General features: G+C 43.7%; 1 protein-coding gene across 3 annotated transcripts in view; it reads right to left on the bottom strand.

The window, feature by feature from the left end:
- The window catches only part of HKDC1 (hexokinase domain containing 1), a 70,837-nt gene that overhangs the window by 24,909 nt on the left and 26,640 nt on the right, over positions 1–19,288 (bottom strand). For 2 of the 3 annotated variants that reach the window (XR_014828010.1, XM_001928882.5), the window contains exons 8-16: positions 17,390–17,545; positions 16,240–16,473; positions 14,833–15,137; positions 13,183–13,328; positions 12,986–13,105; positions 8,852–8,947; positions 8,579–8,678; positions 7,041–7,224; positions 4,847–5,002 (exon numbers count right to left, since the gene is read on the bottom strand). Coding sequence is in view for 2 of the 3 variants with exons in the window: in XM_001928882.5 (XP_001928917.1) it covers positions 4,847–5,002; positions 7,041–7,224; positions 8,579–8,678; positions 8,852–8,947; positions 12,986–13,105; positions 13,183–13,328; positions 14,833–15,137; positions 16,240–16,473; positions 17,390–17,545 (1,497 nt within the window). In the remaining variant the exon portion in view is untranslated. Of the gene's footprint in view, positions 1–4,846; positions 5,003–7,040; positions 7,225–8,578; positions 8,679–8,851; positions 8,948–12,985; positions 13,106–13,182; positions 13,329–14,832; positions 15,138–16,239; positions 16,505–16,789; positions 17,546–19,288 lie in introns of all 3 variants that reach the window. The other variant, XM_084997093.1, reaches the window with a different exon arrangement.

Raw genomic sequence — 19,288 nt, 5'->3', positions numbered from 1 at the left:
GGATCCGAGCCGCGTCTGCAACCTACACCACAGCTCACGGCAACGCCGGATCGTTAACCCACTGAGCAAGTGCAGGGACCGAACCCACAACCTCATGGTTCCTAGTCGGATTCGTTAACCACTGCGCCACGACGGGAACTCCCTGTTTTTGTTTTTTAATGTTTGTCCTTGAACAGAAAAAAAAGGACAAAAGGAAATTATTCAGATGCAGGTATGTTTACCAGTAATTCTTATTTTTTTCCTTTTGCTTGCAAATAAGTGATATTTGTGTAAGAAGGAAGAAAGGGGGTTTTTGGGGGGGTTGTTTTAGTGTATAAAAATAAAACCTGAAATTTCTTCCATGTTCTAGCCCTTCACTGTTTACCTTGTTCTCTCATGTACATTCATTCCCTTACTCAATCCTCAGAGCAATCCTTAAGATTAAGCAGCAGAGAAATTATCTTATAAAGAAGGAAACTGGGGTCCACAGAAGTGAAGGAACCTGCCTCAGGTCACACAACACAAACAAGTTAAGTGGTAGAGATGAATCTTAAACTCAGGCTCTGAGACTGTAAACCCAAGATTCTTCTCCTGAGAGTCAGTGCCCCACTGATGCAACACCAGACATCAAAGCAGGCCAAAGTCAGCAGAGTACCTACCATCTTCCAACTGGCTCCAGATGGACATGGTTTTCTTTCTATTCCATGAAGGTTTAAAAAAAAAAAAAAAAACCCTCTAGAAATCAAAGTATCTAAAGCAGACAACTTTTGCATGACAAAAGCAAATACTTCTGAAGACATACAGTTGTCCTCTTGCCTGGGACAACTTTCATTGTATTCATTCCAAAAAAAAAGCAAAACAAAGACAAGTCAGTCTGCTTATTTCTTATACCTGAGGGAGAAACTATTTTCCCCTATAGCAAATTGATCAACTTCTCTCTGGTCATCAAAAGTGATGACTTCAAATAGCAGCACTATTTATAATGCCAAGACATGGAAGCAATCTAAATGTCCACTGACAAATGGATAAAGAAGATGTGGCACATATATGCAATGGAATATTACTCGGCCATAAAAAAGAATGAAATAATGCCATTTGCAGCACCATGGGTGGACCTAGAGATTATTATACTAAGTGAAGAGAGTCAGAAAAAGAAAGACAAAGAGCATATGACATCACTTACATGTGGAATCTAAAAAAATGATACAAATGAACTTTTATACAAACAGAAAGACTCAAAGACATAGAAAACAAACTTAATGGTTGCTAAAAGGGAAGGGGGAGGGATAAATTAGGAGTTTTGGAGTAACATATACATACTACTATTTATAAAATAGATACACAACAAGGATTTATTATGTTATTTATATTCAATATCTTGTAATAACCTCTAATGGAAAAGAATCTGCAAAAGAGTATATATGTGCACAACCTGAAACTAACACAACATAGTAAATCAACCATACTTCAATTTTTTTTAAGTCCAAAAAGTGAGGACTTTTAACTTGCACTTTCATGTCTGATAGGTCGAAGACCAGATCACCCCCCAAAAAGGCTGAATATCTGCTTGTTAATCAACACTTTGAAACACAAAATTGTTGCTACTGCTAACTGATTCTGCCACCATCTCCTCAGACAGTGAGAATTCCTTCGCAACGGTCCATTTGATGTCCTTTGTTAAGTACACTGCTCTCTTTCATAAAGAGTTTTCTTTTTTCCCTCAAAGTGTTGGTGCCTGGCCATAAAGACCAAGAGAATTAAAAGAATGATTTTAAACTGATAGAAATTTCAAACACGAAGCCTCTGATAATATCCAGTGCTGTATGAAAAGCAGTAAAACTGACACACTTGGACACAACTGGTGGTGGTGGAAACTGGAACTACCTTTTAAAAAAAATTATGTTCATAGAGAACAGACTCGTGGTTGCCAAGCGGGAGAGGGGAGGGAGTGGGATGGACCGGGAGGGGTTAGGAGGTGCAAACTACTACATTTAACATGGATGATCAATTAAGTCCTACTGTATAGCACAGGAAACTATATCTAATCTCTTGGGATAGAACATGATGGAAGATAATATAAGAAAAAGTAGATATATAAATACACACATATATATATATATGACTGGGTCACTTTGTTGTACAGCAGAAATGGGTACAATATTGTAAATCAACTATATATATAGTTGTAAATCAAGTATATATATTGCTTCTTAGGGCTGCACCCACGGCGTATAGAAGTTCCTGAGCTGGGGTTGAATTGGAGCTGCAGCTGCAGGCCTACACCACAGCCACAGCAATGCAAGATCTGAGCTGTGCCTGTGACCTACACCACAGCTCACAGCAACCTGGATCTTCAACCCACTGAGTGACGCCAGTGATCAAACTTGCAGCCTCATGGATACTAATCGGGTTTGTTACCACTGAGTCATGACAGTGGTATTTTAATAAAAAATAAATTTTCAAAAAGACAAAAAAAAAAAAAAAGGAAAACATTATGTCCATAAAAAATGACTTCTTTTTTTAACAAATGCCTCTACTCCTATGGAATAATTCATGTGATGCAAATGACTATGTGTACAAAAAGGAATAATTATGCTATTACTCATAATTGCAGAAATCCCAAAATTATAAGCCAGACATCCTATACTAAAGGGAAAGTTTGGTAAATTACAGTGTAGCAGCAGAGTGTAACATTATGCAGCATTTAAAATGATAATTACAACAAAGAGTTGATATGAAGAAGCTCCTCTTTCTAGAAGTAATCCATCTAATAAATGCAGAAGGAGTGATAGCATTACATTTTCATCATTTTACAATCTCTGGGGAAATAATAGATCTAGTCAAGGAGCATCAACGACTGCTGATATCATAAAAGAAAGGGACAGACAACTCAATGTCACTTATGAAATATTCTTGACCAAAATTTAACACTAATCTAACTGTGTATCTGGGTCTAATAATGAGTTTGCAGGAAACACAAGGGACAGAGGAAAATGCAAAATGCTGCAATCAGCAACACTGAGAACACAGGAAACTCATAGGATAAAATAACAGTTTCTTCTTCAAGCACATTATGAGGAGAAACAAGAGAGAAGGAAAGTCTATAGATTAAAAGAAATTTTAAAAGCCTATCAACCAAATACATGGCATAAACCTTATCTGAATACTGATGCAAACAAATGAATTGCAAAAACAATTATTTTTAGGCAATTTGGGAAATAGGAGCACTGAAAGGATATTTTGATATTGAGGTTTATCATTAGCTATTTCAGGTACAGGTAATGATCTTTTTTTAATTTTTAAATTAAATTAAATTTATTTATTTTGTGGCCACACTCGGCATACAGAAGTTCCTGGGCCAGGGATTGAACTCGTGCCACAAGAGTGACATCCCTGGCTCCTTAACCCACTGCACCATGAGGGAACTCCCTAATTTTTTTTTATTATTAAAGTATAGTTGATTTACAATATTGTGCCAATTTCTGCTGTACAGAAAAGTGACTCAGTTATGCATATATTTACATTAACTTTTATATTCTTTTCTACCATGGTCTATCCCAGATGATTGGATATAGTTAGTTCCCTGTGTGTTATTTTTTTTTAAAAAAAACTCATATTTTAGAAGTATATTCTGAAATATTTATAAATAAACTGATGAAAAAATGTGGGATTTGTTAATAAACCCAGCTCGAGTGTGGACAAAGCAGGAGTATATATGTGAACCGAGTTTGGCCAAGAGTTGATCATTGTTGAAGGTGGTGATGGAAAAATAGGTTCATTTTACTATTCCCTCTGCTTTTGTGTATGTTTAAAACTTTTCATAATAAAAAAATAAAATAGGAGCTCCTGTTGTGGTTTAGCAGGTTAAGAACCTGACTAGTATCCACGGTGATGTGGGTTCGATCCCTAGCCTCACTCAGTAGGTTAAGGATCCAGCCTAGCAAAACACTGCAAGCTGCAGCACAGGCTGTAGATGCAGCTTGGGTCTGGCGTTGCTGTGGCTGTGGTATAGGCTGGCAACTGCAAATCTGATTCGAATCCTAGCCCAGGAACTTCCATATGCTGTGGGTGCAGGCCTAAAAAGAAAGGAATGTTAAAAAACATTTTTTCAAAAAAGAGAATTATAAATGAAAATTTCCATGAAAACAACATACAGAATATTGTATCACATGATTGCAGTTATGAAAACATGTATGCACACACTGGAGAACTTGAAAGGGAATATAATATGCAAAAATCAAAACAGCTATGTTTAGTAGTGAGCACATGGTGATTTTTTTTTTTTTTTGTCTTTCTGTCTTTTTAGGGCTGAACCCATGGCATATGGAGGTTCCCAGGATAGGGGTCCAATCAGAGCTGTACCCACTGGCCTATACCACAGCCACAGCAACTCGGGATTCTAGCTGCGTCTGCGACCTACACCACAACTCAAGGCAACACCGGATCCTTAATCCACTGTGTGAGGCCAGGGATCAAACCTTCATCCTCATGAATGCTAGTCAGGTTCATTAACTGCTGAGCCATGATGGGAACTCTGTGAGCATATGGTGATTTTTAAAAAACCCTTCTCTTTCATATTGTGGATACATCATTTTTTCAGGATCAAAAAGGATCAGTTTTTAGCTTAGGCTAACTCCTGTACAGCCTTTTAGGAACCCCAGGGCCCGGGCAGTCTGCTAGCCCCTCAGCTGAGTGCTGTGGTCCTGATGCAGCTGGAGAGAATGAGGAGCACCCCTAGGAAGCAACCCTCTGCCCAACCAGGCCCTTACTCTTTTTATATTTAAATCTCAAATCTGACCGAGCCTGACAGAGCACACTCTCAATTAGGGCTTCTCACACAGAGCAGGTAAAATTGATTACTAGTCACCTTTCAATCTGAGACAAGAACTTGGTTTCAAAGATGCCCCTGGTCCGGAGACGCTCTGAAATCTGCCCACGGAAGAGGAGACCCTGTTTGGTCAGGTCAATCAGGATCTGCCGCACGATCTCCCCCAGATACATCCCACTGGTCATTTTCTCGTATCTGTTTGGAGAAGAGTGACAAGGTTGGTGAGAGCAGGACAATCAGTGCTGGTGAGTGTCTCCCGAAAGGAGCATGGAAGGCATATCACTGGGTTGGAGTGGGGCAGAGTGGCCAGCAGGTCCAGAGAAGCAAATGCAGGAGACCCAATGATGTGGGAAAGCCAGGCTTTGGAGCCATGTTGACCAGAAGCCAGGTCCCAACTCTGCCATATATTAGCTGCATGAGCTGAGCAAGCACTATAAACCATCATCTCCAAAACAGAGAACAAAACATTGACCCTACAAGACTGTCGGAAGGAGGCAAGCGTCTGGGGTGCAGTAGGCTCTAAGCAGAAGTGAATGCGTTTCCTGGCCCCAAAGCTAGTTCTCTCTGGCTTTGTATTTGAAGAAACCTGTTCCACGAGAAATTCTGCTTCGTGAGATAACACAATGAACTGTATGCACACGCTGGGGGTGGCCCCAAAATGTCAACTGCCTCCCCTCTCTCTCTCTCTTTTTTTTTTTTTTTTTTTTTTTTTTTGTCTTTTTGCCTTTTCTAGGGCTGCTCCTGTGGCATGTGGAGGTTCCCAGGCTAGGGGTCTAATCAGACCTTCCCTCTTTGTACCAGGCTGTGAGAGCTCCATGACAGCAGGTGCAAGAGAAAAAGCTCTCTAACCAACAGGCACTGACCAGGCGCTCTGCCCAGGAATGTGGGGCAGTATTAATAACAACGATGCAGTGCTGGACTACCACTGCCTGCAGGCTCAAATGGAAATCTGAGTGTGCCTGAGACTTACATGCTAGACTTGTGTTCTCTCAACCACTCAAGACCTCGTCCGTCTAAGGAACCAACACCTGGACAAATAATGGTGACAGCAAGGCAAGTTCAAGTATGTTGCCACCTCAAGCTCTCACTCCAAAAAAGAGAGCCTCTGGTGAATTGAGACACAAAGCTTGGATGCCCCAACTTGGGATTCAGAAATAAGGTCCCTTGTTACAGTCCATTGTGTTTTGGTCCCTGGTTCAGCTGGACCTACCACAACTCAACCCGCCCCCCAGCTACAGAGACTAGAGCCAAAGGAAGATGAAGGACCAGCAGGGCTGGTCTTGGTCTTGTCAAGCCTCTTCTTAATCGGTATTCTCAGTTCAACAGCCAACAAGGCATCTGGAGCCTGCATCCCATTACATCTCCTATCCGCTCACCTTTTCAACTTGGAGACCATCCATCACGATAAATCCCTATTTTCATCTTATTTTATATAGTAAGACACTGAGTTTAGTTATGACTAAGACCTACGGCCTGAGAGTAAAACATTTACTATGTGGTCCTTTATAGAAAAAATTTGCCAACCCCTGTTGTAACGGATGGGCCCACACTAGTGAGCAATTGCCAGCATGCTGGCTCTATCTATCCCTTTCTCTCCTACTCGAGAAGGAGTGCAAGTCAAAGTGTGCTCTGTTTTGTTCTTTTTAAAATAAAAACCATTACTTTCAGTATTTTTAGTCTGGTTAGCAACTAGAATACACCTCACAAGCGATTGTGACCTATGGTGGGGCATGACATTATGGTTGAGAACCAGGACTCCCTGGTTAAGAACCAGGACTCCCACCTGCAGCCATTTCCCCACCCCCAGAATAATAGAGATCACCAACACAGCAGCCTGCTCTTGAAAGGTGAAGGATATTGACCTCTAAACTGGACCTATTAGAATCCCATCTTGAGAGGGCCCACTAAGTCACTCTGCCCCTGCTCTGTGATACACGGCTCACAGTGAATGGACTTTTTTTTTTTTTTTTTTTTTTTTTGACAGACTCTGCTTCACATCCAAAACCACCACTAAAGGTTCTGGTGCCCTATGGTAATTAGCAAAAGGCACCCCTTCTTTTTACTTGTTGGAAACTTGTCCTAACATTTTACTTTTGCTCAAATGGGACACTCCACTGACATCTAATGGAGAGCTGTAATAAATATACAAACAAGAGTGCCTGTAGGATGAAAATGACACCACTTAGATCTGCTAAAGTTGTATACTGTACAGCCTACCAGCTGCTCCCCTCACCTCTGTTTGCCAGGATTCAGGGACCCCTCATCCACCTCCTTGTCGTATTGGGTCCGGATGTCATCTAGGCAGCCATTATCTCCAAATCCTCCCCACTCTGTGTTAATGCACATCTTCCCTTCATTCCCTTCCACCAGTTCAATGTTCTTCATCTCCTCCATGTAGCACATATTGCTGCCTGTTCCTAGAAGGAATCATGAAGGGAATTTAGTCTTCAAAAGCTACCACTAGGTCTTCAAGAGCCAGCAGAGTACAGTGAATAGGAATTTAGTCTGGAGTCAGATACCACTGGATGTGAATATCAGCTTTACACTCATAGCTGGGTGACCATAGACAAGTATCTCATCTTTCACTGTAAAAAGGAAATACCTGCCCTATAGATTTGGTATAGAGAAAAAAAAATGAGATGACATTTGTAAGTTTCCTCCACATAGAATTGGCAGCCATGATATAATTATCCTCTTCCCCTCTTCATCCTCATAATTACTGATAAGCCACAGGCACACAAAGCGAGTTTCCAAGTGGTCACAGAGCCACCACCCAGAGCTGAAAAGGACCACGAGGAATCTTCTAGTCTTGGATAAGTAGACATTTGGCATCTGAAAGCCATGCTAGTTTCCTTTGTCCATGACCTAGTCTCAGGACTATTCTCAACACAATAGTCCAGGCAACTGTTATCTTCAGTCAAACAAATCTCACATCTCTGCCTTCTTAGATCTAGTCCAATCTTTCCCACAGATGAGGAAACTCAAGTCCAGAATAAGCAACCTTCCCAAGGTCATAAAGCAGGTAAGTGTTAGAGTGAGATGAAACGTCTTACCCAACATTGAAGATAGCTCGATACATCCCCATCTTCTTGTTCTGTGAACTACTTACCTTCAGGAAGCCCAGACAACCAGCTGGAACAACTTTCCCAGATTCTGTGATTACTTAACCTGTACCTGTCACTTGGAATGCACACCATTCTTGTCTCCACCTGTTCAAATGCCAGTTGTCCCCATGCCTCTTAGAGTCATTTCCCTGGAATACATCTTTCTCCCTAAACACTGCTAGACTCTCCCCATATGCCTATAACATACCTCAGGTCCCTCTCCTCTCCTCTCTTAGGTTTCCTTCCAACTCTTCCCGACCCTAAGCACCCTGACAACCAGAAGAGGTCAGAGAACAGAGGAGGTGTCTGTTGGAGTCGGCATGAAAACTCAGCTTCCTCAGCCTCAGGCCAAAATGATCCAGCTGTGGGGTCCCTCCTCTCAGGATAATCTGCACCAAGGCCCTAATTTGAAACCCTCCCTTCAATGTTATTCTCCTTCTTCAACAGAAAGGACAACCCTGGCTTAGGACCCTTAAGGGAAAAGATATTAAGTAAAGTTTTGGGAATTGGGAGACCTGGAATCCCAATCTTTATCTCTGCCTTGGACAGAGCTGGCTTCAGAGCCTCTTTGCAATGGAACAATGGCCTCCTGCCCCTCACCATGTTAAAAAGGAACCTCCAATATATCTAATGGGAGTTGGCCAACAGGATAGACCTAATCACTTACCCGCAATCAGGCCAATCTCACAATTACGGTCTTCATAGCCACAGGTCATCATGGTCCCCACTGTGTCATTCACAACTGCAACTATGTCCAGGTCAAACTCCTGCAAAGGAAACAGCTCCACTGTAAGAGGGTGCGCAACCCAAACAGGCTCAGGAGGGGCATGTCAGCCCGAGGTGGGCAGAGGCCAGAGTCATAGGGCTGGGTGGAGGATAGCAGAGCAGGGGCCTGGGGGAAGGAACAAGGTCAGACATGTGCCCCAACACTATATCATACATTTCTTCTCTTGATGGCTTCCCTCAGCATGTCCACCACGTCCTCCCCTTCACAGTCCGTGGCCTTGAAGCCTTTGGTCCACTCAATGAGTGTTCCCTGAAAGAAAGGAGGGCAAATTCATTTGAGCAATAGTTGCTTGGACCCCTGCACAACCTCAGCATTCAATAGATGAGATAGCTACTCAAATGCATATGCTTTTGTAACCCTAACACTGGTCCTAGAGGTGTCACAGACCGTGATGCTCAGACAAGGTCTAGTGTTGAATGGAACAATTGCAGCAATTCATATCTTTCAAAGGTCAACTCATGTCCCCAGGCCATGACTGCACAAAACAAAGGCCACCTCTAATTTAGCCAATCAAGCACATCTTTGTAATTAAAGACAAAGCTACAAAATGTTCATCAAGACACTGTTTCACAGGAAAAACTAGAGGCATCCTGTCATTCCAACAATATGGATCTATCATTTTGTACATTAATATAGGAAATATTGATCCTATATAGCCATAAAAGATAATACTGTAAGAGAAGGTGAGATGCTAGAGAAAGATGTTCACCATACACTGTTTAGTAAGCTCACATTAAACAAATACAGATGGTGAATTATTCGATTACTCTTGCAAACCACACATACACACAAATATGGGAAAAGGCCTGGAACAAAGTATACACCAGGATATGGACAGTGGTTTTCTCTAAAAGATACTGTAAAAAAGCTATGAGTTTCTTTTAGTCTCTCCTTTCCGTTTGTCCAAATTTTCTATTTTTTGTAAAATTAGCATATGCATATTTTTTATGACAATAAAAATAGGATTTCTAATTTTTAAAAGGATATCCAAGGTTACACTGTTTGCCAGAAGCAGAGGTTAGTCTAGCCTCAGTCTCCACACCCTGGAGCTGAGAGTGGGTGAGGACAGGTGAGTCTGGGGTGTCTCAGCCAGATAAGCTCCTGGGATACGAGAGGTGGCGAGCAACTCTGATGGCAGCATCCCCAACCCCAGGGGCTGAATGGCCACTTCATCCTGAGGCCCTCAGCTTTGGTCACCTCCTTCTTCCCACACTACTTGGGAAGCTGGGCTCCCTTGCTCCTTCCTAGTGAATATAGGTAGAACATTAAAAGTTCACCCCTAGTTGAAAAGTTGCTCTTTCTTATTAGCTGCAATTACTAAAAAAAATCATATTTTTTAAAGTCTCTTTTTTGAACAAACTAGTGGCTACCAGAAAGGAGAAGGGTGAGGAGAGAGGCAAAATAGGTGAAAGAAATTAAGAGGTATACAATAAATAAATTACAAGGATGTAATGTAAAGCACAGAGAATATAGTCAATATTTTATAATAACTTTGGAGTATAATCTATAAAAATATCAAGTTACTATGCAGTACACCTGAAACTAATATTGTAAATCAACTATACTTCAATTTTTTTTTAAGTCTCTCTTTTTTCTTCCCTGCCATCAGTGGCTTTGCTCCCAGCTGTCCATTGGTCTCCCTCCCTTCTTAGCTGTGCCTTCATGAGCTTGTTAGAAGTGCTGGGAGGGGGGCCTGGCGGCTCAGTGTTCTGGGTCAGGAGGAGCAGCTGTGTCTTGGTGGATCATTCAGGACCGTGGACAGCTGCACATGGCTCCCCCTTCCCGTGTGTATTAATTTTTAATGGCAGCAGTAATATAGGAATGCTTTAACTTGTAAAAAATTAAAGTGTTACTGATAAGGACAAAGTCCCCCTTAACTCCTCGTACCCTGAATCTGAGCGGTAACGTCTATTATCTGTTTGATATGAATCCTTTTAGATCTTTTTCTGTTTACCTGAATTTTTAAAATTTTTTTCATAGATGAGCTTTGTTTCTATTTTATCTTAAGTTTAAGGTATGCGACATAATGATTTGACTTACATATATTATGAAATGATTACAGCAGGTTTAATGAACATCTATCATCTCATATAGATAAAACATTAAATAAATAAAAAAAATGTTTTCCTTGTGATGAGAACTCTTAGAATTTACTCAACAATTTTCATTTATAAAGTACAACAGCGTTAATTATATTTATCATGCTATACATTACATCCTTGGTATCTAACATGTATTTTTTAAAATAAATAAATTCATTATGTGTATGGACTATTGCAATTTTCTCCCTTAACACTATATCTTTTAGGAGTTCCCTGGTGGCTCAGCAGGTTAAGGATCTGGCATTAACATTGCTGTGGCTCAGACCGCTGCTGTGGCATAGGTTCAACCCCTGGCCCTGGAACTTCCACATGACACAGGTGTGACCTAAATAAATACATAATAAAAGGAGCAGTAAACCTAATTTAGTTAAGAAAAATATCTTTTAGACCATTCTAGGTCAGTTAATATGGAAAATATTCCTCAAATATAATTGCACAGAAATTTCAAAATTCACAAAACTTACCTATCAAATAAGTACTATTTTTATTCTCATTTTTCAAATGAGGAAGCCAAAGGTATAGAGAGGTTAGAAAACTCGCCCAAAGTCACACAACCAGTAAGTGGAGAAGCCAAGATTGAAACTGAGTCAATGTGGTTCCAGACCTATGGTCTTAATTATTGCTCTGTTACCTCCTGAGTAGTATTATCTATGAAGGATTTTTTTTTTTTTTTTTTTTTGGCTTTTTAGGCCCACACCTGTGGCATATGGAGATTCCCAGGCTAGGAGTCTAATCGGAGCTATAGCCTTTGGCCTACACTGCAGCCACAGGAACGCCAGATCCCAGGCACATCTATGACCTACACCACAGCTCACGGCAATGCCGGATCCTTAACCCACTGCGTGAGGCCAGGGATCAAACCCACAACCTCGTGGTTCCTAATCAGATTCATTTCCACTATACCACAACGGGAACTCCTCTATGAAGGATTTAGAATAGCACCTGGCAGAAAGCAAGTACTATGCATGTGTTTTTTAAATAAAAATCAAATAATTCCATATGATTGATATACCATAGTTTATTTAGTCATTCTCCATTGCCAGACATTTGGGTTATTTCTAATTTTTCATTATTAAAAAGTGATGCTGTTGTGAACATCCTTATCCATTCCTCTTTAGGTACATTTTGAGAAATGGAATCTTGAGAAATGGAATCTTTGAGAAATCGATCTTCCAGCTCTTAGCATTCTGGCATTTTTCATTTTGAGAAACCTAGCCATATTACCAGACAATTTAATCTTTGGAACCCCTCTCTCCCTGTTCTCTGAATGACTGGGGTTGGGGGCGGGGTGGTAGGCCTGGGGAAGCATGTTTCCTCAACATTCTCAGAGCCCTGGAGAGCTCTGCCTCAGTTCTGATTTTGCACCTACCGTTCAGATGAGACTTCATGCCTCAATTTCTTCACATGAAGAATGAAATAGGGAGAAAACAGAATATAATGCACAAAATAAGAGTAAATACTATTTCTTGAATTTTTGTTTGGATCACATATATGTAAGTGTACTGTGCACTAGAGCCAAAATGGTCCAAAAACACTGGGCTCAAAGTCCTGGTCCCAAAGGCAGAGTACAAGAACCTGGGCTCTCAGGCCAGTGTCCTGGATTGAAGCCCCCACCACTGTTTATAGATGTGACAACCTAGACAACTTAGCCTCTCTGTGCCTTCGTTTTTCTTTCTTTCTTTCTTTCTTTTTTTTTTTGCTTTTTAGGGCTGCACCCGCAGCATATGGAGGTTCCCAGGGTAGGGGTCAAATCAGCTGCAGCCTACGCTATAGTCACAGCAACTCAGGGACTGAGTCAAGTGTGTGACCAACACCACAGCTCAAGGCAATGCTGGATCCTTAAACCACTGAGTGAGGCCAGGGATCGAACGTGCATCCTCATGGATACTAGTCAGATTCATTTCCGCTGAGCCATGAGGGGAACACTGATTTGATCTCTCTTTTAACAGTACTCTTATGCATGTGTCCCTTATTGTATACTATCCTAGATTATTTTTATAAACTTCAAAAAAACAACAATAAAAATAGTAAATAGTAAATAAAAAAAAGTTAAATGGTTCAAATTCTCGAGCATGTTCCTCAGCTGCCCTGAACCTGAGACCCCTAAATAAAATGATCAGTGACTCAGAACTGCCTTGAGATTCCCCCGGGGTAGGAGGGAGCCCACGGGGCTGGGCTGTCTTACCTTGTCAATGCTCGCCTGCCTGCAGGGAAATGAGAATGTGAAGCCCAAAGGCAGCTGGGCTCCCTTGAGGCCCATGTAGTCCAGGAAGTCGGCGATGCATTGCACGATGTGGTCAAACAGCTGCAGGGAGAGAGCAGCAGTCGTACCAGGCGGCAGGCTGACACCTCAGCCTGCAGAACCCCCTGCCCGGCGTTTACCTCCTCGCCGGTGCCCTGCATGATCTCCAGGGGGATGGCGAAGATTTTGTTGTACATTCGCACCGACCTCCGTCCACTTCTGATCTTCACCAGGAGGACCCGGAAGTTGGTCCCCCCCAGATCCAGAGCGAGGAACTTTCCTTTCTCTGTGGTGGAGAAAGTGGGGGGCTGCATTCCACCAGCATGCACCGAAAAGGGCCTTGTGTGCAGGCACTGGCAGGAAGAGGAGCATGGCGGTCACTAAGCACAGTGATGGGCCCGGAGCCCATCTGAGGCCGACCTGCTCTTCTTGGTGTCTGGTAAAGGTCACACATGATACTTATGCTCAGTGAGTCTCTGAGGGTGACTCCAGGCCAGGCTATCATGACCACAATGGACTCAGGACAGTGCTCCCATCCTATGTGCGTGGTCTAGAGGAACGGTTCATCCTGAGCATGAAACGATTGTCCTGTCCCACTCTCCCCTTCCCGGGATTCCCACACCCGCTCCTGACTAATAAGAAACCATATCAAGTCCCACCCCCATTTTGTCCAAGGCTCCCATCACCACCCACTTGCAGGGCCTCTCAGTTCTCTGAGTATCACAGTCTATTCCATGTAACTCTTTACCTCGTTCCCTGCTTCACTCCCTCTGTTCTAGCTACACTGGTCATTCTGCTACTCCTGGAATTTGCCAGAGACCTCACTCCCAGCCAGTTCTCTTAGCCCTTAACCTGCTCTATCTTTCTTTATAGCCATGCCATTACATGGCACCATCTGGCATTTATTTGTTTACGGTCTGCCAACCCAACAGAACATAGGTCCCACAGGTGTAGGGAGGGACTGTGTTTTCCTCACTGCTCTATCACCGTATCTACAACAGAGCCTGACACATAGCAGGTGCTTAATGAAACTTTGAAGAATGAAGCCAGAAGGATAAAAGGCTTGAAAGAGTGAGTAACTAAATAGTGTATTTGACTGCTCTATTTTCCTCCTGCAAGTAGACTCGAAGGATATTCACTCTGGAAAAGATCTTTGTTGTTGAGAAATTCCAAGTACAGCTGTGTGACCTTGAATACGTCACCTAACCTGAGTCTCGGTTTTGGCATGGATAAAATGGGAAACATTCTCTCTTTATGTAGTACACAGTGTGGTTGTGAGAACAAAATGAAATGAAAAGTTCGAAAACAAATTAAAGATATAAAGCACTTTACAAAGGTCATTATATCTGAGTGAGGCTCCTGAGATTCAAAGAGGTGGAGGAACTTGTCTAAAGAACTGACTCCACTGTTTCGTGGCTGAGCACAGTGGACCAGGAGAAGGACCAAGTTTAGGAAACATCATGGGAAAAGAGTGAAGAGAGGGGAGAGGAAGAGAGCCAAGGCCCAAGAAAGAAGGGAGCTGGAGAAGAGGGTGGAAGGCAAGCCAGACATTGCAAGTGTCCAGCATCTGGGTCGTTATACACATGAAACTAACCTGGTATCTCTCACTGCCAGTGCCTTGGATCAACCAAAGCAAGATTCAGCAGGGTACTGGCCTTCTACCCAACTCCCCCTCCCTCCATCATAGACAGGAAACCAACGCTCTTAAAACAAAAAACCTAACTGGATTTAAGGAGTTTCTATGGGAGCTCTGGGAGGCCCATCAGAGAAGGGAGCTGCGCAGGGCCCACCTGTGCCATCTGGCATCCCGCGGACGTAGGTGGGCAGCATCTTGACTGTGGCCAGCGGGTGGGTGTCTTTCTTCAGCCCGTACTCCAGCTCAACCCGCATCTTGTCCCGGACACCCACAAGTTGCTCCGGGGTCAGCTGGAACAAAGCCAGCATCTTGTCAATCTGCTTCCGCTGGGCCTGCACGCGGGAGGCCACTGCTGTCACCATGGCAGCCCCCTTGGCACTGCCACTCTCCGACAGGAGGAAGCGGACATCACAATTTGGGACCAGTTTCCTCACCACCTTGTGCAGGCGTTTTGGGTATCTGAAGGCAGAGGTGATGGCGAAATATGTAAGTAGCAATCATAAAGCCTGGACTCAGCCAAGAGGAATACACACAGATGTAGCAGTGGAACGGGGTCCTGGGGAGCCCTGCTGGGCCAAGGCTCCCCGCTTTGGTCATGGGATGATGGGGGAAGATGGGGGGGCTGAGGAGTGGGGACTAGGGCAGCTGGAGCAGAGGAAGAGACATCTGGAAGGCCCAAAGAAGTGGTTATTTTATCACTAATATTTCAACCAGTAGGTCATGTCCATACATAATGTACTGGCTGAACATCATCTCTGCCCAAAGGGGAAGGATTCTTCCCCCAGTTCTTCCCAGGGTGTACCCGCCTCACTTCCAATACCAGCTCTATTAGCCAGAGGGGCTTCTATGTTCCCTTTTACTGGGAAGTTCTCCTTTCCCTGTGTTTTCCTACCAGTATGTCCTTCAGGTGAACTTGGAAACCTCTGCCATCCCAATTTTTCCCAATTTATAAGTGGAAGCATCTTACTTTCCAACTTTTCCACATAGTAAGTATTTAGTGACAATGGCTAGATAGATGAAAAAAATGGAGAGATAAATGGACAGATGAATAAGCACATGGATGAATGGCCTTGCTACTCAGCAAATGGCTATAGCAAAGTATTTCTTTAAGAATGATCCCCCAGGAGTTCCCATGGCGGCTCAGCAGTTAATGAACCAGACTAGGATCCATGAGGATGTGGGTTTGATCCCTGGCCTCGCTCAGTGGGTTAAGGATCCAGTGTTGCCATGAGCTGTGGTGTAGGTCACCGACACAGCTTGGATCTGGTGTTGCAGTGGCTGTGACCTAGGCCAGCAGCTGTAGCTCCAATTAGACCCCTAGCCTGGGAACCTCCATATGCTGTGGGTGTGGCCCTAAAAGCACACACACACGCACAATGAAAGAACGATCCCCCGAAGCAACTGAGCCAGCAAGTTGAGTATAACCTCTGAATTCACCCCTTCCCTGGTCATCTCAGGACCACACAAGATGGGTGGTTCTAGCACAGTTTAGAGAGAACACTGGACTCTCTTCCAGGGGAGACTCCTTTGCGGGGGGCGGGGGCCAGCGGCCAGCACTCACTGAGGGTGGATCTTGTAGAGTGTGCCGTCCATGCCCACTGTGGTCCGGAGCCGCACCAGCTTCTTGTTCTCCCGGAGGCGGGTCAGGATGGCTGCCAGGGCCGCTGCACAGAGGTTGGCCGAGCGGAAGGAGACGATGGTGCAGACATGCTGGACAGCGATGCAGTCGGCCTCCGAAGGCTCTAGACCCAGATCCGTCAGGATCTCTCTTGTATTGGCCAGACCTTCTTTATACCTGGCCAGGGGACAGGAATGAGAAGAACACACTTCATGGAGTTCCCGTCGTGGCGCAGTGGTTAACGAATCCGACTAGGAACCATGAGGTTGCGGGTTCGATCCCTGCCCTTGCTCAGTGGGTTAACGATCTGGCGTTGCCGTGAGCTGTGGTGTAGGTAGCAGACGAGGCTTGGATCCCGCGTTGCTGTGGCTCTGGCGTGGGCCGGTGGCTACAGCTCCGATTGGACCCCTAGCCTGGGAACCTCCATATGCCGTGGGAGCGGCCCAAGAAATAGCAAAAAGACAAAAAAAAAAAAAAAAAAAAAGAAGAACACACTTCTCCATCCCGTGGGATCTCTTTCAGAGAGCCCGCATTCCCTCCTCTCAGGATTGTGAACATAAACAGGCTGACACATGGTCATAGAATAATAACAATTTCAACAATAATCAAGGCAGCCACCATTTATTGTGCACTCACTATAAGTGCTTGTCTAAGGACTTAACATGTGAGGCATGACATGAAACTGCCCAGGTCTGAAATTATCCTGGTGAAGAAGGAAGATCTGAGAGTTCCCACTATGGCTCAGCAGGTTACAAACCCTGACTAGTACCCATGAGGATATGGGTTCGATCCCTGGCCCCACTCAGTGGGTTAAGGATCCGGCGTTGCCTAGAGCTGTGGCATAGGTCAAATAGGCAGCTCGGATCCAGTGTTGCTGTGGCTGTGCGTAGGCCGGCAGCTGCAGCTCTAATATGACCCCTAGCCAGGGAACTTCCACATGTCATGGGTGAATCCCTAAAAAGAAAAAAAAAAAAAAAAAAAAAAGAAGAAGAAGGAAGCTCTGGTCCTTCTGTGCACCACTGCCATGAGCACACCAGACCATGGCCATGGACCTCTTCGGAATCAAGGGGAAAGGACCCTGCCAGCAGCTTACCTCTCCATGGCAGCCACGTGTCGTGTTTCAATCTTGCCCTTAATGTGAAGAGCAGAGGATTTCTCACCGCCAAACAGGAGGCCTGTCTTGGCCATCTTCAGCAAGATGAGCCTGACAAGTTCGCCCAGGTATAGGCCGCTGATCATCTTCTCAAACCTACAATTTGGTGAAGAGATCAGTGGCAGCAACACCTTTGGTTATGTAGCATCCTTTCCCAAAGCCCATGAGCCTCTGCCCACAGTCAGGAGAATGAGAAGCGGATGGGCCTCTTCATGGGTCAGGAGGCCTCAGTCCCTTCCTAACCTGGGGTGCCCTTGGGAGTCCACTCCTCCTCTCTGAGCTGTACTTTCCTCACTTACAAAAGGGGAAGACTAAACTAGAGCAAGTCTAAGATTCTTTCTGATCACAAAGTGCTTGACTCCAAGAATCTTTAACTCAAATCACCCTTGGCCACAGGAATGCCATTCTCAAGTTAGACATAAGGAATTTCAACTTCAGAGACTTTAGACATTTTCCCAAGGTCACCAACCATACATGACAAATCCAAAATTCAAATGTTTCCAAATCCTACTCATGGTTCTGTCCAAGTGAGAAAGAGGTGGCATCTGTGAGATGGGGTGGGATAGCCCCAGAGAGGTTCTATAATGCGATGAAATATCCCACCAGGCTACCTCCATTTGGATTCTCAGCCTGCATACAACAAGCAATTACTAATTGTTTCCATAATTTTTACTTTGCAAACATGATAAGAAAGGAAGTCAAAGACAACTTGTTCCCTGATTAACTTTACATATTTCATTATACAAAACCTTAGAACATTACAGAAACAGAAGACAATCAGAAGAAATCCAGGTTGGGGAATTCTCTGGTGGCCTAGTGGGTTAAGGATCCAGCATTGTCACTGCTGTGGCTCAGGTTACTGCTGTGGCGTGGGTTCAATTCCTGGCTCAGGAACTTCTGCATGCCACAAGTGTGGCCAATTAAAGAGAGAAGAAATCCAGGGTGAGTTTGGGGGAGTGAGATTTAAGTAAAATGGATAGGGTGAGAATGATAAAGTCTAAAAAACAGGTTCCACTTCCTTTGGCTGTGACTGCTCTGTGTCACCAGTGAAATGGGTGTGTAGAGGGGAGCAGGTGCGCCCAAAGCAGAAATTTGCTTCCCAGGTATGAGGTTCTAGTGTTTGAGTGAGTTGGGAGTTAGGAGGTACTTAAAATATTTATTGACAAGGGCTTGCTGGGAAAATGATTGCTTCCAGGGCTGGGGCTGAGAAAGTACATGGTGAGCCTGGAGTATCTTACCATGTCAGAAAATAAGGAAGTACTTAAAGAGTGATGGAACTATGTCAAATGGACATAGAGCCTGGCTTGAAGGAGCTTTCACTGGCTAAGTCTGAAAAGAACTTGAACAAAAAAATAAATAATGATAGGAAAAATTATAACCCACTAAATTTAAAAAGAATCTGGAGTTCTCACAATGGCTCAGGGGAAATGGATCTGACTAGTAACGATGAGGATACAGGTTCGATCCCTGGCCTTGCTCAGTGGGCTAAGGATCTGGCATTGCTGTGGCTGTGGTGTAGACCAGAGGCTACAGCTCTGATTTGACCCCTAGTCTGAGAACCTCCATATGCCATGGGTGTGGCCCTAAAAAAGACAAAAAAAAAAAAAAAGAGAGAGAGAGAATGTACTTGTTTTCAGATTTCATACTCTGCATTATTTAGGAGTTAAGGGATGTTTCCAATTTAGTCTCAAATCGTTCAGAAAAATAGTTTCTTACAGATATACATGTATTTTATGTGTATGTGTATTATGTGTGTGTCTATACATAGATACCAGACAGAGAGAGAGAATTACTATTTAGGGGATCTGAGAGAAGGGGAATTTTGTACTATTTTCACCA

Source organism: Sus scrofa, chromosome 14 (genome assembly GCF_054392235.1).
Source record: "Sus scrofa isolate SSC_HxYL_T2T_F1_AM1 chromosome 14, Sscrofa_HxYL_maternal_Yorkshire_Landrace_v2.0, whole genome shotgun sequence".
NCBI lineage: Eukaryota > Metazoa > Chordata > Mammalia > Artiodactyla > Suidae > Sus > Sus scrofa.
Note: the sequence above shows the minus strand (reverse complement) of the source record. Positions and strands in the feature narration are given on the sequence as shown.